The 27,746-nt window shown below is 27.8% G+C and overlaps 1 protein-coding gene across 1 annotated transcript in view; it reads right to left on the bottom strand.

Moving 5' to 3' along the window:
* LOC123295553 (LON peptidase N-terminal domain and RING finger protein 3) overlaps positions 1 to 27,746 on the bottom strand; it is a 66,892-nt gene that overhangs the window by 27,457 nt on the left and 11,689 nt on the right. Inside the window, exon 2 of the mRNA XM_044876942.1 lies at positions 15,203 to 15,523. Within this exon, the coding sequence (XP_044732877.1) occupies positions 15,203 to 15,518 (316 nt within the window). The 5' untranslated portion in view covers positions 15,519 to 15,523. The remainder of the gene's footprint in view (positions 1 to 15,202; positions 15,524 to 27,746) is intronic.

The raw sequence follows: 27,746 nt of genomic DNA on the forward strand, positions 1-27,746 counted from the left end.
TTTTAAATAAAAATTATAATATTTATAAACTCAAATAGAAACAAGGAATTAAATATAATTCAAATTTCTCACGTTGCATTTTGATGGCAGTGAATGGTAAATATTACAATGCGAAAAATTGGACATTAAGCTTACAATTTGGTAAAATATTAAGATAAGTTTTTATTAAAACTGCAGTTAAAGTTCTTGACTTATTTTATTTACAAATATTTTCTCTTAATACAATGATAAAAATGTTATGTAAGTATATTTGGTTTCACAAGTGAAATTTACAAAATTTAAAAAAACCCGCGGAAATTTTTTGGATACGGAATCCTAAAATCGCACTTGAAAACGAAATAAAAAAAATCAAAATCGGTTCATCCGTTTAGGCACTACGATGCCATGATGTCAAACTTATAACACCCCTTTTTTTACTTCAGGGGTTAAAAATATCTTAAAAATAAATAATCCACCGTACTATTGAAAAAAGCTTTATGCAATTCGTGATAAATGAACATTAGATGCAAAAATTTATTAAAAGGAGCTAATCATTCATCATATTTCTACACTACTCTTTTATTATTTGATATTTTTCTAGCTGTTGATTAAGGCCTCCACATATTGTGTGATCGGTTCTACCCACATCGTTAATATGTTGGTGGACAACCCAAATAGTGATAGGTAAACCTGTTGATGTGTAACACACAAGACGAACACATGAATTTCTGCTTAACCTAGAGAACGTTGGAGGACTCAACAGATACTGTGTGGTCAAATGAATGAAAAGGATGCACACCAGGCTAACTTTCGTACGTGCAGGAATTAATATTTTTTACTGTACTACTTACTATATCATTCAAATATATCTCGAAAACCAATAATTTCGATCATGTTTTCTATATTTTCTTATTTTAACGTGTTATGTTACTTTATAAAATTTCCCATCCTATATATTCCGTTGTAATAAGGCCCGATAAAATCACTGCTCTTTTCAAAATAATTAATAACATAATATTGTTAATACCGAAATGAAAATATGCATATTTATAAAAATATAATTTTAAAAAATAAAACATAATTTATTAACTAAAATAACCTTTAATTTTATTTGTCACTCACTATCATTAATTATTAATAATTATTATTATGATTATTACATAAATGCTATTAATAATGGTAATAATAATAATATATATTTACTTATTTATATATGTACTAGCTGGTACCCATCTGCTACGCTTTCCTCAAAAATAATTTTCAAAATAATATAATGATATAGCTAAACATAGCTAAACAATTTTTGATCCAACAATTACCTCTCAATTTCTAAGGAAACGTTCGCCGGAACTTAGGTTCCGTATTCAGAGATCCCTTTACTTGCTATATCGTTTAAGTATTAAGATTTTAGCCTCCTTAGCCTAAAAAAATAATTATAAATCTTCAATTTCATTACTTGAGAAGCTTATGTTTATCTCGAGAGAAAAAATTCTCATGTCAAATTTTATTTAAATCTGTTCAGATTTTTAGCTGTCAAAGTCAAGCAAATAGAGTTAATTCCGTATTTATAATATTGTAAGTGTATATGTACAATTTTCTTCCTTATATTAACAAATTTTATGGTGACATAGATAGAAAGTCGGCCTTATTCTCCACTTTAACATCATTTCACTCCTTCTGAGATTGATTTTTACAAAAATTTTGAATGTCCATATCACCCTTTTAGAAAAAAACTAGCCCATATTCATATTCAGAGTTCAACATATCTCCATACACAATTCCAAAAAATCAAAGAATATAGACAAACAGACAAAATTACTTTCGCATTTATAATATTAGTAAGAATGTATTTGTTATCAATAGATATTTTTATAATTATGTACTGAGTATATTAATAAATATAATAAAACTTTGGTGTGAACTGTAACATGATGTCTATATACAGACTGAGATTATTTAGTAAGGTTGTGCGGTAGGTTTATCATTCCGGCTGAGAGGTTTTTAATCCTGCTTATCAGCATCAATCTCACAAACTTTCACTAATTTTATTATCGATTTGAAAACGTACGTTTTATCGTTAATTAATAAAAGAAACCATTTTAATTAAGACTTAATTAAAAGTTACTAATTAGGTATATAATATGTTTAATTTAATAATGATAAAAATTTTTTTGTAATTTTTTTTTAATAGAAAATTTAAAGTCTAGACTTGACTACGAATGTCTATAAGTTTATTGTATAAATAATTCTTTGAATTTTAAAATAGAAATGCGAATTACAACTGTGTCATCAAGCTTTGATTAAACTAGTAAAAATAAGTTACCAGACGCTATCAGGATATACACAAAGTCCAAGTGCGTTATTCCATGATAGATTTAAATCCGGCCCTATTTTCGATATTTATATTTTCTAATATCTGTTATTTACGTAGAAAAGTGTTGTGTAATTTTAGAAAAATAAATGTATATATTAGCAAAATATATTAATAAGCAAAAAACATAATGTGAGAAAACAAGTTTATAAATCGTAGAAATTGACCAAGGTTAGTACTTAATAATAAAAATTTGTTATATAATTGTAAAAAGTTCATATCAATATGATTATTTTTTTAAGTATTGCGATCAATGTATACTTGAATTCAATAAAAGTGTATTACTAATGTAGTTATTGAAAAAAAAAAATCAAGTTAAATAAGCAAACGATGCGTCAAATGTGCGTTGCACAAACGGATATCAATTTCATCTCACGTTAGAGTTACAATCTTAGTTCATATACAATAGATTACATGATATTACTACATTAGTGTTACAAACAGGCATGGATAAAATGTGCACTAAAATTAACGTTCGTGTAACGTAGTTCGTGTAACGTAGCGCTAAGCATTTTTTTGATTTTGGTTATATAACGAATTTTTGTAGTACCGGGTTTTCACAAAATATAATGAAAAAAATTAATTAATTATTTACATTAAATTTAATGAGATAACCTACTTAATCGACATAATTGATCCAAATAGTTATCATGTCATAGTTCATTTCATTGTGATAAAATTAAATATTCCCCATTGACTGACTGAGAATTTTCTTCTCAAATACAATTTTCTTCATATATTGAAAGGATAGTTTGATTGAAAAGCACATTTCTTTTCAGAAAGAACAATATTCTGTGACAATTATGGCTAAAATATGGGGTGTTAATCGGAATTCAGTAGAAAACTAAAAATGCAGAACAAGAAAATTTAAATACATTTAAATAGCTTTCCACATATGAATGCAGCACTTAGTAAATTGAGAGAATGCAATACTTAGTAAATAAAGATTTTATTTTGGTATTTTGTCTTGTCTGAATTTGAATGAAAATTTATATTTATAAAAATTTTCAGTAAATTTAAAAAAAATTAAGTCTTGCTATTGTTTACATGTTCATAAACCTGTTTACATAATATTGAAATGGAATTTTATGTAATCAAAAATCGATAACAATAATTGTTTAGTTATGACATATACATAATGAAATTAATCATCAAAGAAGTAAATGTTTCGTTGTTTGTTGTTCATTGTTTTCAGTTCAACATATTATGCAAATGTAATTAAAGTTTTGATAAAGTTATTTTTAAATGTGTTTTCATTATAAAGTTGGTACTACAAGCAATTTATAAAGTTTTAGAATATACTTAGCGCAGAGAACAAAATTTAGAATTTTTTCAAAATAAAAAATATTTTTATATTTTTTGATCAGCTTTAAGCTAAAAAGTACTCTTATGATTTTTTTCTCTAGACGCTTAATTTTCGAAATAAAAATATTTGAAAAATTAAAAATGCAATATTCGATTTTAAGAAAAATGTGATATCTTTTCAATCCCTAGGGAATTCGCTTAACTAACGCAATCGGTTTACAAGAATTAAATCGCATTTGTCGGGGGTTTTTTAAATTTTGTAAAATTCACTTGTTTCTTTTGATACGTCGCATGGATTAAGTTAAAAAATTACATAATTTGCACATCTAAATTTACTCCTTAAATGTTAATTAGTTATTTACTCCATGATTAGGTCACAAAGATCCTAAAATAGACTCTAATAGCCCGACAGATTGATACGAAATCTTTTGAAGACAGTCTGTAAATTCGATATAATACGTCAAACGTACTCATGTCGGCTCTGTGCAGTTGTTATTTGATCATCAAATTTTTATAATTAGTTATTTAAGAAGCATTAAAATATGTATTGGCATTACACGCCTTATTTGTTATATTTTTGGCTTCAATGTCATATATACAAAATAAATTATATAATAACAAAAAAAAAATATTTGTTATATTAATTATTATAAATTAAAACGCAGTAGCTAATTAAAAACTAATGATTTCAAATCAAATTATATTACGAAACAATAAAGTTAGTAAAAATAAGTCAAATCAAATAATGTCAATACAAAAAATAAATGAACCAATTGTAATAATATCCAATTAAGTTAAATGTGCGATGATGGTTTTTTACCGTGGACGTTTTATTGCTACTTGGTACTGTATATGAAGTGTACACGTACAAATAACCAGAGTGGGATAGAAATGTGTTTAGAGGATTCTCGATCCTTTTTTCCAGTATCATATGAACCTATAAATACGCGGAAAGACAAAAATTTGAATTATTAACCTCAAAAAGGTATTACGTGATTATGGGCCCATCTGGTATTCCATCACATCCAGTAAGAACCGCTTCCCAATGCTCATAGCCCGATATCTCAAAACGCATGGTTTTTCAACCAAGTGTACACGGTAAGAAATGGCGTTTACTACAATGCTAATATCAATCCATAAAAATATCTTATCGGGTAGCGGAAAGAAAAGTCTCCTGTTATCACCAACTAGTAAATTGACAGATGGTCAGGATTTTTACATAAAAATGTCAGCCTGTTGACTATTACTCACGTATTTATGGAGCATCCTTTATTATTTTTATTAAGTATTTATTTTTAACCCCCGAAATAAAAAAGGGGTGCTATAAGTTTGACGGCTATGTGTGTGTGTCTGCCTGTGGCATCGTAGCGCCTAAACGGATGAACCGATTTTAATTTTTTTGGTTTCATTTGAAAGGTAATTTAAGGGAGAGTGAGTTAGCTATGTTTCAAGGTTCCGTAACTACAAAACTGGCGATTATGACATATAATTTTAACATATAAATAATAATTACTATGGAAATGAATGGTCAAATAAGCCTGGCTCAATTCATTTCGAAAAGTGAAATAGTAAAATAATTAGGTAATTCAAAACAAAAATTCAAATGAACAAGGTCAACACAAATATTTCAATTTCAATTAAAATATTTCCAAAAAATAATAGCTGTCAAAGTATCCTTTTCATTTCATCTGATGTCCTTGACCATCACTTTGAAATTGATTTAAGAGTGTTATAAGTTTACAGTGTTTATCTGTGCGTCTATGCGTTTCTCAGTTTCTCAGTAGTCCTTGAACTCTCGCTTATCCAGGTTTGACTGTAGGTACATCAATTTGTTTGCCAGCCAATATATTTGTTTTCATTTTAAAAGTATATCTGTTTTGTTATGTAACTATTTTTAGTTAGTTTTCATTAAAAATAACCACACGACAACTAATTTTAGAGTATATCCTCTGTTTATATCTAATGAATGACAAAAACAAACATACAACGATTTAAAATGACTAATATAGTATCCGTTAGTTTAGACGCTTCGGAATTAACGAAATTCAGTTCTAAAAGTGGAAATTATCTATAGAGATACCAAAGGAATAATTGATCTTAATTAGATTCCAAGCTGGGCATTTCAGCCTTGAATAGCCAAGTCTTAATAAGTCAGCCGATATAATCGGTTAACAGAGACCAAGTGGATTGACACATTAAAAGTCGAATTGTTCTCTATAAAAAATCAATTTCATTATCCATTCTGTTCTAAATCGAATTTTTTTTTTGGGAAGAAATACTGACCGGTCAAATAAATCCACAAACTAATAGATCGACGAATTTTGAGCAAAAACTGCTCTATAAAGCCAATATATAGTTTGAGCTGTTCGGAATTAAAAATATCGATTTTATTCATTAAATAAAGAAATGGAATGTTTTTCATTATAAATATCACAAAAAGTGTGACCAATACAAAAAAAAGCTTTTATTTCTAAGAATCCATCGCCTTGACGATAATTGAGCATAAATGTTTAAAAAAACTTTTAGTAAATTAAAATCAAAGTTATACTAATTATGAATAACTTTTCCCCGAAAAACTAGAATGATTTATTAATTATTCTTTTAGATTGATACATTTAAGATTAGATTGTATCAAAAGTAATTTTATATCAAAAAGCGCTATAAAATTTTCGAGATTAAAATGCAGATTAAGAACAAAAACGTAGAACTGTACTAGAAATTACACCATGAAATAAAATGTATGGCAATCGGCGAGGTCTACAGCGCATATTCTATCTAATTAAGTATAGAACTTTATATAATGTTTTATCAGCTTTTTATTTTTTGATAAAAAAAAAATTATGCTGCAATAGTTATTTGTAAAAAAATTTGCCAACGTAAGTAGTACCTACGTGGCAAATTTTATATGATTTTCCTTTCAAAACATGTTTTTGTGTGGATGGGAAAAATTATGATCAATTCAAGAAAAACAACAACAAAAAACTAATTATTAAAAAATTTGTATGTTGTTGCATAATCTTCGTAGAATGGAATTTTTTTAGTAAACATTTTTGTTGAATTTTGATCAAATACTGATGTTGTTTTTATATTTTCAAGGCTTTCAGTGTGTGTGTTTCATGTCGTGTTATTAATAATTTTGCATTGGTTAGGTCAGAAATTTTGTAGTGAATGTGTTTTAAGTAGGTATACAGTCAAACCTCCCTAAGTGAGAACTGGATAAGTGAGAATAGTAGCCAGGACCCGTCATTTTAAGCTCCCAAAACCTCTATTAGCGAGAAACAGAAACCTCTGTAAGAGGGAGTCGTTTTTCCCTCGTGGACCTCCGTGAGACTGCTACTTATCTATACCTCTATAAGTGACAGTCGAGCTTTATTTATATATATATAATTTAGGAGGAACTATAGCTACAATTTACTACATTCGTACTTGCTGTGACTTGTTATTGCTGCGAACCTCTATAAGAAAGAAACGCTACCCACGTACCTCCATTAGCGAGAGACTCGGGTTAGGGAGAAAACTTTATAAGTGAGAATGAGATTGTCCTCCCTTGAACTCTCGCTTATCCAGGTTTGACTGTAATATCAAAAATAATTTATAAAACTGGCGTGTAAGAAAGAAGACAATATTTATTAAAGAGACCCAGTCTCCAGTCATTGAAATTCATTATATTCCTCTCTTGGTTAAGAGAATATAAAGAATAAATTTTTGTAATTTTTTTTAAAATTTTAAATGTAAAGATTTTCATAAAAACAATTTTTTTTAAAATCTGAAATGTTTACGGGCTACAATCATGCTTATGCTGAATGCACTTAATCCACCTTAATTTAAATAAATAAAAAAATTTACATAATGAAATAAATATGTTATCGGATGTGTTATACATTCAATTGTAAATGATTGACGACTTCAACATGACAATAAAAAACAGCAATTTTAATTTAAACATTATATAATATAATATTATAATAATTATTATTCATATTTATTTAAGACTTTAGCAAATAACACATGTATAAATTATATTTATGAACTTTATTTATATATACCATATGTTTTTAAAATCATTTAATATCCTACACTCATTGCTTATTCAATTTAAAAATCCGTATATTACAGTTAAAACCAATCAACTAAAAAATTATCCAATTAAAATTTGTTTCGGTCGTTAAGATGTTTGATTTTTCGTACATGGAGTTTTAAGTGACAGAATAAATAACAGGGCAATCTCATACATGTTCAATTTTTTTTAGTGAATTTTCAAAAAACGGAGATCAATGTTTCCAGCTTTATGTAGTAGCCATTCAGTCTAATTGAATTAAAAATTTTGTGGAAAAACATAAAAATTCGTATAATCGAAAGTAATTTAAACAAGTATCTATAATAAATACGATCCGAAAGAATATAATAAAAATATTTAAAAAAGAAAATAATTTTGTGTAAGGGTCCTTTTTTTGTCGGATTTAATGGACAATTCAATCTGTTCGTCTTACATGGACAAAGATGTATTTCTGTTTAATACAAAAGAAAAGATAGTCAGTCATGGAGATTGTCGACGGAAGTAAGAGCTTAAAACTTTGGAATAGCTGGCCTTCAGCCTGGCTGCAGCCTTCGGTTGTGGAGCTCGTTGCGCTCGCATATAGCTGTAATAAATACCTATTCACAATACCTGAATAATAATAAATAATACCTCAATATTATTCAAATATTTGTTCTAGATAAATGGCATAAATGGCTGTCACAATTCTAGATAAATATGGTGGGAGCGCTAATAAAAACATTTGAATAGTAAGATGCAATGTAATATTTTATTTATATGCGTTTCCACCACTTATTTAACAGGGTTTAATATGTTGGTGCGGAACCCTCAAAAAACCACCCTCAGTTGACCCAATCAGGTTTAAAAGGAGTTCAATTACATCATGTCGCGAGTTCTATGATTTTTCTTCATCCAAAAAGTCCTCAACGTGCCAAAAGAAGTTTTCACTTCAAAAATATAATAGACACACTGTCTAAACAATTTGACACAATTTTTACATGCGTTTTAGGTCTTTATTCAATTTGAGTGACTATAATTGCAGTTAAATATAACATAATTTCAAATTATTATTGAAGCATCTTTTCTCGATATCTTTAGTAGTTTTTATTACGTCATACGTGAGACAGGTTGAAATTTTTCTAATACAGCTTATTATTTGACTAATTAAAAGAGCTGAAATGAATTCTTGATTATATCTTCAAATTCTTACTTGAAATCTTCAATATAAATGTCTAACTATGAAACTATTTATAAAACAATCGGTAAATGTACACAATATGTAATTAAGTAAGGTAGGTGTGATCGAGGTCATCATTTGGAACTTACTACCTACAAACAACAAGCAAGCAAGCTATTCATTTACAATTATTAATCATTAAAAATATTAAATTAAAAATTTGAAAATCAATTAAATGGTTTTTTGAAAAAAAAGTACAAAAAGTCACAATTTTGTCTATTGCAATGAGTTTAATTTAATGCGTCAAAATACAGGTTTAGTTTTTTAAAATACAATTAGGGCTATATCAGGATATAAGCTATGTAAAAGTTTGTTAATTGTATTTCTGAATCATATAAATACTTCGATAAAAAAAAAATTTATTGCAAACTTTTATTTAAAGGACTAGATAGAATCTTGAATAAGCCAAAATATTAAAGTCAATTGTTTTCCGTGTTTTAGCATTTTTATTATTTGCATAAGGAGGCAAGATTGATAATTTGTTATGCATGATGAAGACACGGACAAAGAGGGTCAGTGATTTACTAAATTCAGTTGTTAAAAAAATTAACGTATCTTTTATTTCCTGAGAAAATATGTTTCCTAAAACTTTAAAACTATATTCACATTTATTAATTATTTTTAATATATATTAAATAAATCTCTATATATTATAAATGCGAAAGTAAGTATGTTTGTTTGTTTGTTTGTTACGCTTTCATGCTAAAATTAGCGAATGGTTTTTAATGAAACTGAACAGCAATATAGCTCATACTTCATAATAACACATGTAATTTATAAAGATATATTAATTAAAAAATTTGACATTACCATAAATTACAGATTTCTGTAAAAATAGTCAATATAAAATATTTCACGGCCATCTTTTCTGATATACTCAATGAACAATTACGACTATTATAAATTTAAAAAAATAGAACCATACATATATTTTATCTGTGTAAAACAATTTTTACAATTATTTCGAGTGTTATAGAAAGGGCATAAGCGAGAGCAATCTTTATCAATCTTTACTTTTAAATCCAGCGAAGCGGTTGGGTATCATTCTAGTAAATAAACAGATTTATCTTTAATTAAATGAGTGATTGTAGCAATCACAAGGAAATTTTTAAGAATAATTCTCCTAAATCGTGTACAAACTGTATCTATTAATGTTATGAAAAAAATTCATTCCAAATATCTAATCTTATTTTACGAAATAATCGATTGAGAATGAATAAATGAATGAGACACTTCGCTTTGTAAAAGAATACAATTTTTCGATATCTGGCTTAGTTTTTGAAATATCAAAGGGTGAATAATTTCGAAATTAAAAAAATTTTATTTTCACTTTTTGTCTAATTTCATCAAGTTATATCTTTAACAAATAGTTCATTATCAAACTTTTATACATGAATTTACTATAACACAGATCTCACAGTCTTAAAGAAATAAAATGCAGATAATCGATTTTCTCAACGAATTCTGGTTTAAAAGTTATTAAAAAAAAACGGAAATGAACATTTCTTTTATTGAAAAATATACTTTTCGTGATTGTTGTATTGCGGCCAAAACAAATAAAACATTAATTTATTTTATAAAATATCGGAAATTACACAATTATACTATTTTTGTACTACAAAAATAGAAAAAATTCTGTTACATGACAATGAAGAAAAAAAATATGTGATGTAATAATTTGATACACGATATATAATATTAATTCAGATTATTAAACGTAAAAGAATAAAATTTTTTCCTTGAAAATACAGATATTGAATTCTGCTACTATTAAACCTTTGCTATCATTTTAATTACTTCTACAAAAATATATTCTTTACTTTCGTAAAAATAGGTTTTTTTTCGAATATTTCCAATTTACTAATGATAAATGTTTTTATATAACGTATTTTCTATTTTTATGTCACAAATTGTTTAATTATACATATGGCAAAACATTATTTTAAATATAGAAATAATATGTGCATAATATATATAGGATGAGCCAAGAAGATCACATTCAAAATATTACGAGTACAGGGTAAAGCAAAAAGCAGAAAATTTGTGATTTTTAAAACGCTGTAAATTAAAAATCCATCAGTTTTTCTAAATTATAAATTGTATTATCAACTTTATTTGAAATGGGGATGTTGACTTAATTTTTTTTATTACTTCAAGTGAAGATTTCTCTCTACACGAATTGCAGAAAAAGTTGGTTTTTGAAAATCTTTTGAAGAAGGAACCCAAAATATGAACATTTAAAACCCTTAATGTCGCCCTATTAGCTCAGTTGGTTAAGGCGTAAACAAAATTAATTTAATTAATAGTTGTGATGGTCTGGTTTAGTGCATGTTATATGTATGAAGGAGGTGCACTCAGACTCTGGAATTGAGGAGCTGATAAATGAAATTATTAGCGGAAAGGTGGTAACACACATATATGGCATCACAATAGGCTCTATAGCCTAAGAGTGTCCTCCGTGGACAAACAATATAACCTTACCTAGCCTAAAAGTAAATGAGTCTAGTTTTATGGAAATTAAAGGAGTCGATCTAGAAATTTCAAATTTGTCTGTAGCTTCCAAATCATCTTTTATACCTCTATTATATTTTCATTCTCTATATTTATTTAAAAGTGCATAGGTGTAATTATTTCTAAAAATGAATAAAAATATTTGTTGTTATAAAATGCTTGATATAAATAACACATTATATTTATTATTTTGTAACAGATATTTTTATCCATTGTAAAAAAAACAATTATGTACGATGTGTCAATGAAATATTTAGAATGAAAGTAAATAAAATAAAATAAAAATAGGACTTTTAAAACTCGATATAAAAAAATTTAATATTATATCGAAGCAATTTTGCGTTAGTATTTAAATTTTTAACTTGAAAACTTATTGAAAGAAATTTATTGCTAAAATAAAAATTTCAAATGTCTATGATAGATAATTTTTAAATTGTTCAAAACAAACAATATAATTAAGTTAAATGTTTTAATAATAGTTCTATAAGTAATTTTGTATGAGCACCATAACTGCCATGCAAAATACTCAAAATTCATTTGAAAATTCGTACTTCTAATTTTTGTTACAGAAGCTAAAAAATACTTATCGCTTTGTGCCGTTTATGGAAATTGTAAGCTAAATTTGGACTCATTTTTTTATGAATTTAGAAAGTGTACATAGGGTATTCCAAGAAATCCAATGTAATTACTCGCAAAGTTGTTAATTTTAATAATGCACACTTATACATAGCATATTTCAAGGTACTTTTAAAAACATTAAAGAAACCAACTTTTTCAAAATAGTTCATTTCTGGAAAATTTAGGAAACACATTATAAAAAAAAATGTACAATTTTGTATTTGCATACGGCGAAAATTCTATAGAAATTTATAACAGATTTCAAAAAATACAGTCACTTTTATCGACTACAAGCCAATGCTAAAATTTTTCGGACAAAATGGCCCTCCAAGAATCACGTTGAAAAAGATGCTTCTATATGTAATGAGTAAGTTTATCCATCATGGCGCCTGTTTTGCGCGGTACAGGTAAGAATATGAATGTCACATCCTTTAATGTCTCAACCATGCACCAGCAAATATGTGCGGAGTTGCTGGATACTAACTCTGCGTAAGTATTCGAAGCGAATTACATAAATTCCGTACCGAAATAAATGACGTAGGGCTTCGGAATTATGATGAATATGAATATATATAAATGGCTTCGGACGAGAGATCAAAAATTTTTATGAACTTTCGATATCGAAGTTACCGGATTTATTTTTGTACGGTAATTATGTAATTTGCTTCGAATACTTATGCAGACTTAGTATCTAGTACATATTTTATAGTGCAGGGGTGAGGTACCAAGGGGTGTGGCATTCATATTCTACCCTATAGTCACCTGTACCACTCAGAACTGACGCCATGGCGCTCAAACTTACTTTTACAAATAGGAGCATATTTTTCACATGATTCCTGGAGGATCACTTTATAAAACAACACTTCTCCCGAAAAATTCACTGTTTAAAAGTGAGGGTGAAATTAGGCGCAAATTGTATAGTATGTATTATATGGGAATATCAGTTATGTACGTGTGACATGTATGTATGTGTAATGTGACAGAGTAATTAACACTGTCAATACATGGTATTTCAAAAATTAACTCAGTATATTGTTTGTATACACTTGTTTTGGTAAATTATGCACCACTAACCCTATTTCTCGCTAAAACAACATAAGTCAAGAACTGTTTTTCAGATTTTTTTCATTATTTTTATTAATAAACTGTAAAGGTTATTCGCAATTATAATTTTTACCATCCAAATACTAAATTAAACACTGACAAATTCTAATTGAGTGATTTATGAGGTTTTGAAAATGATCGGATTCGTTTATAATCTGTACATGGAGGTGTTTATAATTCAAACGACAATATAAACCAGTTTTAAATAAATTATATTTCGACATACCACATAATTATTATCCTACGTATTAATACCGTAGACGATGTAGATTGTAGACGTTGTTGAAATTATAATTGTTTTAAAAATAAAATTTGTGTAAAGAAAAACAAACATATGAGTGTATTACAATGTATGTAATTTGCAAACAAAACCATTTTATGTCTAAAACTATTTTCAAGTTCAAGGTGAAATATTTTTTTTCATGATAAATATGCTGTTTAATAAAAGCATATTACGTTCTTATTAATTGTAGTAACGAAAATCAAATTAAATATAATTTTTTATTACGAAATATTACGAAACATTTTTACAAAATTTGTCTTTTGTTATTGAGAAAAATATTTTGCAGACTTTAGCAGGCGTAGTTGAATAAATAAATGCTTATTAAGAAACCATAGTTATTTACAAAAAAGCTGTTAAATAGTTTAAATGAGCTTAGTTGTCGTTCAGAGCCCAATCTATTAATATCTAGTTATTCCATAGACCACTACTGTTTTTTTTTAGATAGCCTACTTATGACTGCCATATAGACTGTTATCAGTGACTTGATCATTACCTACTCAGGTTCTTTCCGGAAGTAAAATCATTGAAAATACGAATTAATTTTTCTGGCGCCGACAATAAATATCTTCATACAATTTTGTCAGCTCTAAAGTGAAGCTAAAAATATTACACCAAAACATGAAGTAACTAAGCGTGATTTATCAGCTAGAATTTAAAATTTTCTTGAGAAATAAGCCAAAAAATTGTAGATACGCAGTAGTCGAATTTCGTCAGAGGAATAAGCAGCATTCATCAACTGATGAATAGTTATTATTTTGTCGATTAATGATGAAATTATTTTAAATCATCAAATTTATTTGCGGCTAAAACACTTCCACATTGTACGAGCACAAAAAAGACAACGACTAAACGACTTTTCATTAATATATACAAACTGCGTTCTTTGTTTTTTACAACTTTTGTAAAATATCACAAAAAATATAAACTTTGAAACTTTATAGGGAATGAATTAGTTCAATGCAAGAATTGAGCTTTCTCAAACTTTTAGAAAATATCTCTAAGGGGAACGTTCGATCAATTAACGTATTGTTACATTTAATTGTAAATCGTATTATTCGATGGATAATCAAAAGTTTACATATTAAGGTAGTACGAGCGCCAAGGCAAGTTTAGACTTGTGATTGAAATCATTTGTACCTTATTTTGAATATCGATGGTAAATTTTGTTATAACTTCATGAATGTAGATGAAAGATATGTATAAAATTTTTTGATATCTGCCTTGGTTTTCGAAATATCGAAAGCTAAATAATTAAATAAAGTTTACAATTTTCGATATTTTGAAAATTACTCAAAATATCGAAAAATTTTATTCTTACTTTTCGTCTAATATTGCCAAGTTATAACATAATTCATCATTAAAATGAAAAAAAGTATTTTTTTTAAATTAGTGTCCTCACTACCGTGCTTATACATTCTTAATTAGTCGGGTACAACGGGTATTTTTTTTATTTTCAATAATTTATTTCGATTTTAACTTTATTTTTAATTTTTTTTTTTTAATTTCCACCGACTAGTTTTGGAGAAATCTATGAAAACATATCATTCATCTATCGTTTTCCCATGCGACCAATGTTAGATATGCCTACTTTTGAAGTCATTTATTTATATAAATATTAGTGCAACCCCTCCCCCCTAAAATTATCAGTATTGATTTAGGCTTAGCCCAACTTCATATAAAAAAAATCAAACCTTTTTATCCAAAATTGCCCTGGCGCTCGTACTTCCTTAAGTTAAAAAAATTGAAAAAAGGACTTACCATCATTATCACCACTTAATTCCTTCCGATAACGATTCACCAACCCTTGTATTAACACATTTATCCGACAATTCGATATATTAACTGAATTTTGTGTATGATGATTATTTTGTGTACAACAATCACTACGATTTAAATTTGTTTGATGATGATTTGTTGTAGAACTTGTTGTTGATGCTGGATATGAACATATTATACAATTTGTATCAATACATGATCTACAAAATGTATGACCACATTCTAATGTAATTGGTGTGTGCAATATGTTTTCACATATTGAACACAATAACACATCTCTTATCGCTTGATTCCACATTTAATCTGTAACAATAATATAACAACATTATTTAAAACAAACTAACTAATAATAATTATTAATTTTTAATAAAATTATAATTTTATCTTATGATACGTGTTCTATGTGAGTCGTGTTTAATGTATATATAACTAAAATTATTATATTGACTTATGTATATAACCTAACCTTTTAATATAAATCAAGTTTGAAATATTCACATTACCTCTATATGATAGAACAAGAGTTACGCCTACTTAATTTTTGTCGAACGTTAGATATAGTATCTCAAAGGAAGCATTGGACTGCCGAACGTCCTTAAACGAGCTGAAGGAACAAATGATTGTAAGCCTGATATGGGTACTTGGAGACAGGAACATTCAAGGAAATTGTGAAGCCGGGCACAAGCAACAATTGACATCCGGGAGTTGCATTCGCTACCTGCAAGTTGCTCCTCAAAGAGAAATCGAGAGAGGAACGCATTTATGGTACTAGAAAGCAGATATGGTCTGACAATCATAGGCGTTCCAAAGATCTCATATCACTTCCAAGGGCAACTATTTCCAAAATTGTTGCGGCTACCACAGGACACTGGCTAGGCGACAGGCACGCTGAACGCCTGGGCCTGGCATTGAATCATGACTATTGCAGTAGCTATCACAATGAGAAGAAGCAAGAAACGATGTCTCATCTTCTCTGTCACAGTCCAGCTCTTACCACGAGGAGGTGGACTCACTTGAGTCAGCCTTTCTTTGACGACCTCCGATTAACTGAAGTCCGTTGACGTCAAGGTTCTTCTGCTGTTCTTAAACAGCTCTAAATGGTTCATGGGATGGATAGTGGACAGGGATGAACCAACTCTTTCCGTATCCTAACGGACCCTACGGTCTAAGAGTTTCCCACCCTTGGACAGCCACTCTAACCAAACCTAACCTAATCTAAGTCTAGTTGTATATACTTGCCCTAAATGAAAATATGTACAGATCGCAAGGGGAAGATTTGAGAATTATGCTATCTTTCTTCTTTTTACGATTTATTCAAGAAAAATTCGAGAATGAAATGTTTCTTGTATGGTCCTATGGTCTTGACTTGTAAAAATTGTCTATCCTCTTGTCTTGTATGGATGTTTCACCTGAATTTTGCTATCGTCTCGTTTTATTTATGAAATTGAAAATTTTATAGATGTACTTCGATTTAAATAAAGAAAATAAATTTATCCTAGTAGTTCTTTTGTATATGAATGGAGGTAGATAATGTATTTATAATATAAATCGCCTCTAGGTAAATAGAAATGATGCATTTAAATCAATTTTATTTGAAAACCTGTATTAATTATATGAAACATGAACAACTAGAAAAATCAAGTATTTTGTAAAGCCGGTTCATAGCTAAAAATGGGAACTTTTTGTAAATCAATATTCAAATAGTTATAATATGATAATGACAATTTTTATTTTAAAACAAAGTAGGTAATATTATTTCAATTATTATGTAATTAACTTATTTATAACTATCAAAGTGAATGGACGCGTGATAACTTACTGCCTTAAGTTCCAATGTATACACGTGCAAGAAAAATGTACGATAGTTTTGGAACCCCCCAGCGTATATTGTCATTGATAAGTACACCTCTAGAAATTAAATTGTGGATAAATCATAGCTTAGCTAACGGTTTCCTTTACCAAAACTGTATGTTTGAAAGTGATTCCGTTTCGTCGACTGTCGAACAAAATTATTTATGTATTTAAATTAAGATAAAAGATTGAAAAAATGAAAATGCATCAATTTAAAGCTGGTAGCGCAATTACAAAAATTCCCGGCACTCGGAAAAAGAAATATCGACTCGGGCGAATTTTTTAGAGAAAAATATTATAGACAAAATATTATATTTACTAATGGAAACATCTGGCGATAAACATTCAAGCTTATATGATATTTATCACCTCGGGAGTGCCATGATAAATCAAATAAATTTTGATATTTATCATATAACATATACGAATCATATTTATGCATCCCACGAGTTATTATATTCATAATAATACTACAGCAGTTTTAAAAGTAGCATTTAGTTTATGATGCAGCTGTATGTCCATTAATTTAAAGTTAAAAATTATTTATGAAAAAAAAAACTTTTTGATTAAAAAAACAATATTAATTAAGGTTTAACATTTGTTCACAAGTAAAAGCTGTTTTTCGACTTCGCACATCATAAAATTATTATAAAAATAGAAAAATTTATTATATTTCAAAAAACAAAATATAGCGAAATTTCTCTAGAAACGCAAATGATAATAAGAGCAGAAAGTCAAAAGATACTCTATTTGAAAGGAGTTAAAACTTGAAACGGAGTAAATGACTTCTCATCAAAAGCACCATTGTAACCAGAGATTTGGAGGTAGTGTGATCAGGTTATTTTAACTGACATTGGATATTTTTCGGTAATAAAATTCAAAAAAACTGAAGATATAAAGGACAAGAAATTAATATCTTTTTTTAGAAAAAAGAACTGGTTATTAATACATGAAAATAACTTTTATGTACAATTCTCATTTTGCAAGTGCCGAATGTTTATACATTTGTATATGGATATGTTTTTCGATATGTTTAAGCTTCATCTATTATTACAGGCGGACTTTCTACGACTCCTCACTCATAGCAGGGATTGACAGCCTTAAAAACAGAACATCGGCTGAGAAGTACAGAATAAATTGAAGGAATTGTTGAGGAAAGTCAAAGAACGGTATTTACCTACGTCAAGATTCTTATTTGGATGTGTGCATAGCAATTATTGGAAGAAGCTATAATTATAGTTTTGAAAGAATTCGAGTAGTTGATACCAAGCATCCAGATCGAAGGCGAACAGAACGTGAGGAAAATAATCGGAGACTATCCATTTTTTCGAGCTCAATACAGACTCATTAAAAATTTAGAATGATAACTTTTGTGCTACTTTGTACGTAGATTACAGACTTATTTATGTAAATTCTTTAAAGAATTGATGTAGATTATTACTGGATATAAAATTTATTTATATAAAATGTTATGCAATCGTTATAATATATTTATAACACACTTATAATAGTAGGTACAAGCATTACAGTTTAATGCCCTGATGAAATAAAACTGATCAATAATATAATGATGAAATAATAATAGTTTAGACGTTAAGAGTATAATATAATATAATTCCTTTGTTTTATATAAAGTACAGTGATTGTCAAAAGTTTGGAAACTCTCAAGTTACTTTCAAATGATTCATATCAAGGCAGAAGGCTAAAATTAAAGGTTGGAGGGAGCTATAATACATATCATTTTACGAAGCTTCTAATCGGAGGCAATAATTTCGTTAAAAATAATCTCATTTTAAAGAGTATTTCATTAGGAATAATAGAAGTTTTTTCTTTTATCAAGCAGATGTCAACCATTTTTCAATTCAAGCAAAAACAAACAAAAACTTACCGGTAGAACGCGGAAAAAAGTCGTAGCGGAGTTTTCAAAATCGGTTGTTGTGTAAGAAACCAGATGATGCATGTTTTTTTATACAATTTTATTGACTTATAAACACGTCTATGATAGATTCTCTATCGAAAAGTGGTCATAGCTATTTTGTACCTGTTCATACGGTATGAGCGGATTTACACCGATCTGTAAACCAATCAAAATTGAAAGTCGACCTTATACCGTTTCCTGTACTTTTGTTTTCGTCCTAAAGAACTATTACAGATAAGATATCAGTCCCGTTCCATTATAAAAAAAACTTAATTTAGCTCCCCAAAGGGGTTATCTCATCTTGAACCGTTTGAAAGAAATTTAAGGGCTGCCGAACTTTTTCCCATAACTGTATAAAGTATGTGTAGGTATAGACCTACTAATGAGTAGTTCAATTAAGATTTGCAAACGCGTGTGCTGTTTATTTTATGTCAGGTAACGTGTAGTACCTGAGATACAATGTACCTTAATACAATGAACACTCTATAGTTTCTTGACAGATTTTCTAATCTATAAGATAGTAATTTTATGAAGACAAAGTAAAAGGCAAGCATCAACAGAGTGAAATTCTCATTTGTTAAATAAAATTAAATATGTTTCAGTGGTTCAAAATAAAAAATTTTAATTTTAAATTTACTTAAAAGTTGACTTTTATTTTTCGATTTTAAATTATATTGTTCCCAAATTACTACTTACTGGTGGGTAATTTTGTTATACCATATTTTAGTTCTAAAAATATCGTAAAATGTTGAGGAGGTAAAGTTTGAAAAGGTGCACATTCATGTATCATGTATCAAACAACATACTGTACCACTGATATATATGATAATAAATTCGCATTAAATGTTAGAATGTAGAAATGATGCTTTAAACAATCCTATATATATTAATTTGAATCTCTGATATCACAATTTCCCCTATTGTATGTATCTAAAATTCTAAAACAATTGTATAATTTATTATTATGCTCTGAATATGTTTTATAATAAATATATAATTTAATTAATTGTTAGAGTTCCGTAACAAATCCGAATACAGTTAAACTTGTATAAATAGAATTCTTTTAAACAAGTAGAAAGAAACAAAATAATTTTACAGTAGCCGAGAATCGAACCTAGTCGTCTAAACATACAGCCTAGGACATTGTCTTTTCATTGTTATTCGTGACAAAAAATTTGTGTGTATTTATATTATACAAAAATAAGTTCACACTGCTCATATAGGCGATACGACCTTCATATTTTCCTTATGAAACCAAACGTAAAAACATTTTTCCAAAACTGGAAAGAAAAGGTAAGAATAATTTGAAAGCACTGACTCTTGAAATATTAACTGGAATCGGTTCTTTAAAATTTTATATAGAAAAAAGTAATGGTTTTAAAAAAAATTAACATTAGATATAATGACTGTACGCAGCTGATATGGATTCTAAATCTGAGTTAATTTTAGTCATGTACTTTCAGAAATGACATTTTATTGAATGATTATAAAAATAAAGAAGAATCTAATAAAATGCATTTAATGAATCATTGCATATTTTTGGCTATTTAATAATTATTTTAACAAATACCTATACGATTACATCATATATTTATTTGTATAAATATTGAATCCATTAAAACACTTGAAAACAATAAATATCAATTACAATCACCTACTGATTAGAATTCAATAAATCTTTAAGTATAGTGGGTATTCAAGTATTTATATCACGCAAACATTGCTTTTGTTCAAATTACTGTCACTGTGAATTATGTGATAATGAATCATTAATGTCTAATGAGAAACAAGTGTTTACATTATAATTATCGAAATACAGTAATATAAGCATAATACATTTCACCCTAGGGAAGCGGATTCGATTCCTAACGTCACAACAAAAATTAAATTAATTAATAATTTTGACGTCCAATTATTAATCACATAATAATTTAAAAAACACATTAATGGATAGTGTGGCCATTTAAAAAGATACTCTCCAAAAAGTTTTACTGGACACATGACCGAATAACAGTTATCCACACGCAGTAAACTTGCATCTAGCTACTGGACTATACATGTTTAGAATAAACTGTCAAATAAAATAGAAATAGCTAATTATACATAAAAAAAATGTATAAAAAAAATGTTCTTACATACTTCTGTGTTATCGATGTTTAAATTGAGTTTCCAAGAAGTTATTAAGTCATCGATATAAAATTATTATTTTTTGCTTCTTTGATTTTCAATAAAATTCATTTATTGAGAATCAATAATTATTATTATTTATAGATTAGGTATTATTTTAAGCCTACTTGAAATCTAAATCATAAACTTTCAATACAAGCACGTAACATTTAATTTACTAAAGTTTTCCGATTAAATGATTGTGTAATTATTATTTTCTTAGATGGATAATTTCAAAACCATATTTTTTGCAAAAATAAAAATAAATTAATAAGGCTTTTGCACAAAAATCAGGAAAAAGGATAAACTTTTGGTAAAAAGTTATTTTTCATTTTCCAGTTTCCAAATAAAGTTTCGAATGAACAATAATATTGAAAATTTTCCTTTCACAGAAATAAGAAATAAAGTTCAAACATTTGGCTAAAAACTTTTTATTTTTAAGATATAACTGATATAACGAAAACACGATGTGAATGATAAAATACATCAACTATTTTTTTTTTTGTAAATCCTTGTTTATTAAAACGATGAACTTTGTTTATTTAAAACGAAAAATATTAAAATCCTTAAATGATCCAGAACGAATAAATGTACTTTACCTAATCTATATTTTATCGAATTATTCTTAAATCATTTAACACTTCTGGAACAAATTATAATTGAAATTGAACGTGAAGTATGCTCAAAAACATTTCATGTATTTTACTAATAACAAAGCTAATTAATATTAATAATTAATAATTCTGTTAAAACAATGAAAAAATGTTGTTAACACAAAAGCATTTTCATATTTTATTATTAATTTGAATCAGTGCCAAATAATTTCTATTATTTTCATTAACAATTTAAGAAATGATTTTTGAAATATTTTAAGTCATTAATCTTATTGTTTTACGATAACAATTAAATCAAGTAATATGCGAGTGCAACCGTGCCTGGTTGTTCACATAGCCCTCTTTACGAGAGTGTTGGTGTTTAGGTAGAAAACGAAATACTAAATCTGTCCACAATGTTAGATATTTTAACAGACATGTTTATCATGGGTCGCAAATTATGTTCCAAAGTGAAATAATAATTTCATTTTTGGGAAAGTCAATAATGAAATCAAACAGTGGTCTATCAAATGATTAGATCATTAAAAGGGTGGTCTATATTTTATATGAGAGTTTATTCATTCACTGAACATTATTGCTGTATATTACTATTGTTTCTGAATATTAATGTATTTATTCAACACCTGCTAAAACCAATTTTAAGGCTGTTGTACAAATTACTATCAGTCGGAATATATATTGTAATATGTTCCACAAAAAATTTATCAAAAAACTTATTCTTATCCGAAATTCATTCAAAAACTACCTTGACCGATTTAAAAAAAAAAATAAGCTTGACATTTAAGAAAGGTCAAAATCCGTCCAATTTCTAATATATAGATAAATCTGTTTATTTAAGAATGAATATTACTATTTATTACATTGTAAATATAATTTACAAATTTTACAATATTATGTATTTGCTAAGTTTTGCAAAATAGAACATCCAATGCGGATTAAAAACAATCTTTTGTATATAATATTCCAAGCAACGAACATTATTACATAATGTATACAAGTAAAGTAACTATTTATGTAATGTTAAACATGATAATTAAAAGTGGAATATTCGTGAAAAAGGTTGGTATTTTAAAATATAATAATAAGTTTAATAATTTATATATAAATACTTCCATTTAAGTGTGTAATGTTTTAAATATAAAACAATAGGTATTGGAATGAATGTTGTTGTTACTGGTATTGTAAATTTTGGTTCTTGGATTGATATAGCTGATTCAATTAAGTAATAAGTCTCAATTTATATTTCTATCACTCTGAACTCGAATATATATTATAATTGATCACTTGATATTGCAATATGAGGTTGGGAAGATTGAGCCATAAACTGGAATTAGAAAAAAGTGTGCTTTTTATTATTTGGTCGGAAATTGGAAGGATACATTTGTAGGATGGTAATAGATTTAATAGCGATATGAAGTCGTTTTTTGCTTTTATTTATACCTTTCTTCCGTTTTGATTGACACGACAACTAGCTTACGAATTAACAGGGTTTTTTAATTGTTCTTGATATCTCGCAATTTTCAAGAATTGCTCCCCAGAAAATCATTTGTTAATTATGCATCAATAAGGAGAAAAGATGCGTTATTTTGGAAATTTTGTATCTTAATTATCAATAAGTATTGTCACAATTTTGCTTAAAGCTGATATACTACGTTGAAAGACTATTTGCATTATTTTCCTAACGTTAAAAGTTAGTTTCTTGAATAATCATTTTACCAATAAATTATAAAGAAGTGTTACAAAACTTACAAAACTATTTCTCAGTACAGTTAAAGGACATTTAAGCAGCTTTGTAGGATTATTAATGTTAGAGATGATTTATGTTTTATCAATTTATGAATCATTATTTTAGAACATCCGGTATGTGTATTAGGTACCCATATAGGGTGAGATGTAAACCATGGATTTTTTGAAAGGGTGTATAGAGGAAGCAATTCTAAGACGGAAAGTCCATATAAATTTTTCCATCGTTAATTAAATACTTAGACCCATCGTTAATTAAATACTTAGACCCATCGTTAATTAAATACTTATTAAATAAAGTAACCAATTTCTGAAGCGCGCTAACGGAATAAGAAATGGTGAGGTGCGAACGCAGCGGCAGCAGTGAGCCGTGAGGAGAGCAAGCTCTCCCCCCTCACTACCGTAGAGCGAGTCAATAAAGAAAAAATTCAAGCAAATGGGGAAAAAATTTGGGTAGCTAAAAAATGTCCAAGGACTTTTTTTTGCTTTAGAATTTCAACCCCTACCAACCCTTTCAAAAAACTCTATCACTTACGACTCACCCTGTATATTAAAATATCATCTGCACAGTTTTTATAATGTATAAGTGGATATGATTGCATGACTAATGAGTTTTTTTCTTTACGTAAGTGTACAGTTTGTAGGCGTGCTATAAAACCAATGTATAAGATTTTTAGTAAACTATTTTTTTAATAAATTGCTTTTTTTTTTTTTTTACCTAAAAATAATTTATTTTTATAATTGTTTGTTAGGTCATGACTTTATGTTCTCAAAAAAAATAATAACCCTATTTGAAACAAGAAATTTTTGGTTATTATAAATAATCTCGAAAGAATCCACAGCACCCGCAGGAAACTGTCACCGCATGGAATATACTTCCATAAGAAGAAGATTATTTGTGTTCATAAGTAGCAAAGCATTTTTTAGAATGAAAGACATCGATCCCTATCTTTCAGCAGTGTTGTTTTTGTTGTTTTTGTTGAAAAGGCAGCGAATATATTTTATTCTCGCAGATGTGAAATTTTTATATTATACCCAATTATTCCGTTATTTGAGAATAGCACATAATTTTTAAAATTTCACACAGACCATTGACAATTATACATGGATGGCACCCGTGGTCTACAATTCCCTGAATTTTCCAGATTTTTTCAGCTGAATAATTCTAAAATTTCCTGGCCAAATTATTACTTTTTTAAATTGCTTAACTAAGTAACGAACAGAGAAAATCGTAATTTTCTCTTTTTTTTCACAGAATTCTCTTATCCAGTAAAATTTATCTATGACATTTACAGGATGATCATGTTTTACATTGACTCATGTTTTTTAAATTTGTTTGTACATATTGCAACAATATTCTAAATGCGTGAATATCTAAAGTCATTAAAGAAATGTTGAATGATTAGACGTATTTATTATAAACTGTTCTGTTTCTGTAAGATTGTTTTCAGGTGTATGTTACTTTGTAAAAGGGGACCACACGTGCAGTATGTACAATGAACTATTTTAATTATGAATGTAATTCGAATTTCTCTTTATTTCGTTCTTATCACCTTTAATTATGATCACCACATTGCTTTAGATATTGTAAAATTCAATGTTAAATGCGTGGAATGCTTTCTACAAGCATTCTTATAATTATTAGTCTGTCATATCGAGAAATTTTTTAACATTGAATTTTTGAGTATTATAAAAATTATTTTTTACTTCGTGTTTCAAAGGTTACCAAATAAAGCATATTTTTAGTTTTTATAACCATATTTTAAATTTAAGTCCAAAAACCACCGCTCTAGAAAAATGTGTAGTTATCCCTCGCACCAAAAATTTCGTATTCGTATCTAATTCCGTAATTAAATAAGTTTAAAGACGACTGCAAGTTCGAGTCTTAGCTCCTGTGTAATTTTTCGCTTCTTTCAATTTATTCAAAATACGAGAAGTTCGACAAGATCTGCCTCTGGACAAATTTCAATGCAAAACTTCAATTTTTCGACATTGAATTTCAATTTCAACTGAGAACCGAATTCGCCACCAATTTTTTAAATGTTTTATAGATTAATACAGGAATAAACGAAAAGTATGTAAACGTAAATTCATTGGAACTACCTCCTAGACTATATACATTCATATCCTCCTTAAAAATTATAATATAGTAAAACCAAAATAACTTATTAATTTATCTTATAATTTATAATGTATAAATCATATTATTAAAAACTAGCTTGATACCCGCCCGTTTCACCGGGCTATAAAGTAAAAAACACCGCTTTATCTTGATGTGCACAGTTTTCAATTTTCTTAAATGTAAAATTGTCATAGTTCTTTGAGTATATCAGAAAAGTTGGCCATGAATGGTTTGACATTTACTATTTTAAATTTTTACAGAATACTTTAATTTATGGCTCAAAATGATGATTATGGATCTGCGTCATCATAAATTACAGATTTCTGTAAAAATTTAAAATAGTAAATGTCAGATTAAATGTTATTTTTAAAAAATATATCTTTATAAATTATAGCTCACGTGTTCTTCTGAAGTATAAGCTACATTGCTGTACAGTTTCATTAAAAACCATTTGCTAGTTTTAGCGTGAAAACGTAACAAACAAACAAACAAACATCCTTACTTTCGCATTTTTAATACATAGAGAAGAGATATATATTTTCAAAGGAAACATTAAGATGTTCAAATGTCAATGACCTAATATTTATAGAATGACACTAAATAAATTCTTGAGACTTGCGAGTGTATCTCACTCAACAAATTATAAATTATTTTTTAAGGTTATTATTTTATGTTTATGTTTATTAGTTGTCCGTTGTATTTAAAATTTCTAACAAAATTTCAGATTATTATTTTTTACTAATTAACACATTAAGAAAAAATTATATATAACCGATATAATTGGAATCATTTCATTTTGGTTTCGCTCTACTAATTGACAATCCGATTTAACATTTTTTTAATGAATTTAGATCAACGATTTGTTTTATTTTTTTTTATAATAAATATTTTGTTTTTAATTTATTGTAAAATGAGGTCTTCAATTATGTGTGGTAAAATAGTTTCTTCGTGCCTGCGGGCATGCGCTATGTGAAACGAAGGTACCACTTCCTCCCAGTAGTGGTACGAAAAATAGTACACATGCCACGAGAGTATAGAAGCCCCAGAACACAATGTCTATGACAGTATGACACCTGAGATAATCTTTACTTTTTGTCCCTCGGTGAGTAATACAGTATTTCTAGGAAAATGAAATATGTGCGTCAAATTAATAAAAAAAACTTTTTACAAAAATAAAACCGACTTCAAAAGAAAAAGTTTTAACATAATGTAGTTAAAATTATTGTTATTTCTAGAGTCGATGTCAGCCAAGGAAACAACTCTGACAGAAGAGTTTGCTACATTAGCTTGACTGACACCAACTTCAAAAAAACAATAAGTTTAACTAAAAACAATAATAATTATATTATCGTTATTTTTTTATTTTTTAGTGCAAATTAATTTGTTTTGTAAAAGTTATTCTTTTGAAATTGATTTTATTTTTATAAAAAGTTTTTTAATTTTGTGATTTTTAGTGAATCTGAAGTACACTAATTAATTTGTCACTACAAAAAGAAACATTGAAATCGGTTGGCGTGATATTGAGTTCTTCGTCCTCTTTTCGTGCATACTTAATGCAAGTTTAAGACTTTTATGGTTTTCTCATGAATGCCGTTGTCAAAACTGGACCAAAATGAAATGGGATTACACGGGAAGCACCAGATTTCAAATAGATAAAGAAAATCGGTTCACACAATCGAAAGTTCTGAGGTAACACATAGAAAAAAAATACAGTGAAGTTGCTAACCTATTCCGTTTTTGTTTGAAGTCGGTTAAAAGCTTGAAATAATGGAAATGACTCATAAAGATTAAAGATTTTATTTGCCTTTTTGATAGATTGACGTGTCTGAGTTAGTGTTTTTGTACGAAAGCACGCCATATATTTTATGAAATTATGACGAATATATATTTTCGAAAAACATTTAGTAAACATTTATTAATAATTTTTTGAACAACGCAAAATCAATACCAAGAAATATTAAACTGTTATATGAAAATATTACCTGTGCCAAATCAATTCAATATAAATACGTAATCAATTCTTATCTATTCAATGTGAAAGTACGCTTTAAAACACTTTAAAATCTGAGCCAAAAAATACCAATAAATGTTTGTAAAGAAATTTCATGAATA

Source organism: Chrysoperla carnea, chromosome 3 (genome assembly GCF_905475395.1).
Source record: "Chrysoperla carnea chromosome 3, inChrCarn1.1, whole genome shotgun sequence".
NCBI lineage: Eukaryota > Metazoa > Arthropoda > Insecta > Neuroptera > Chrysopidae > Chrysoperla > Chrysoperla carnea.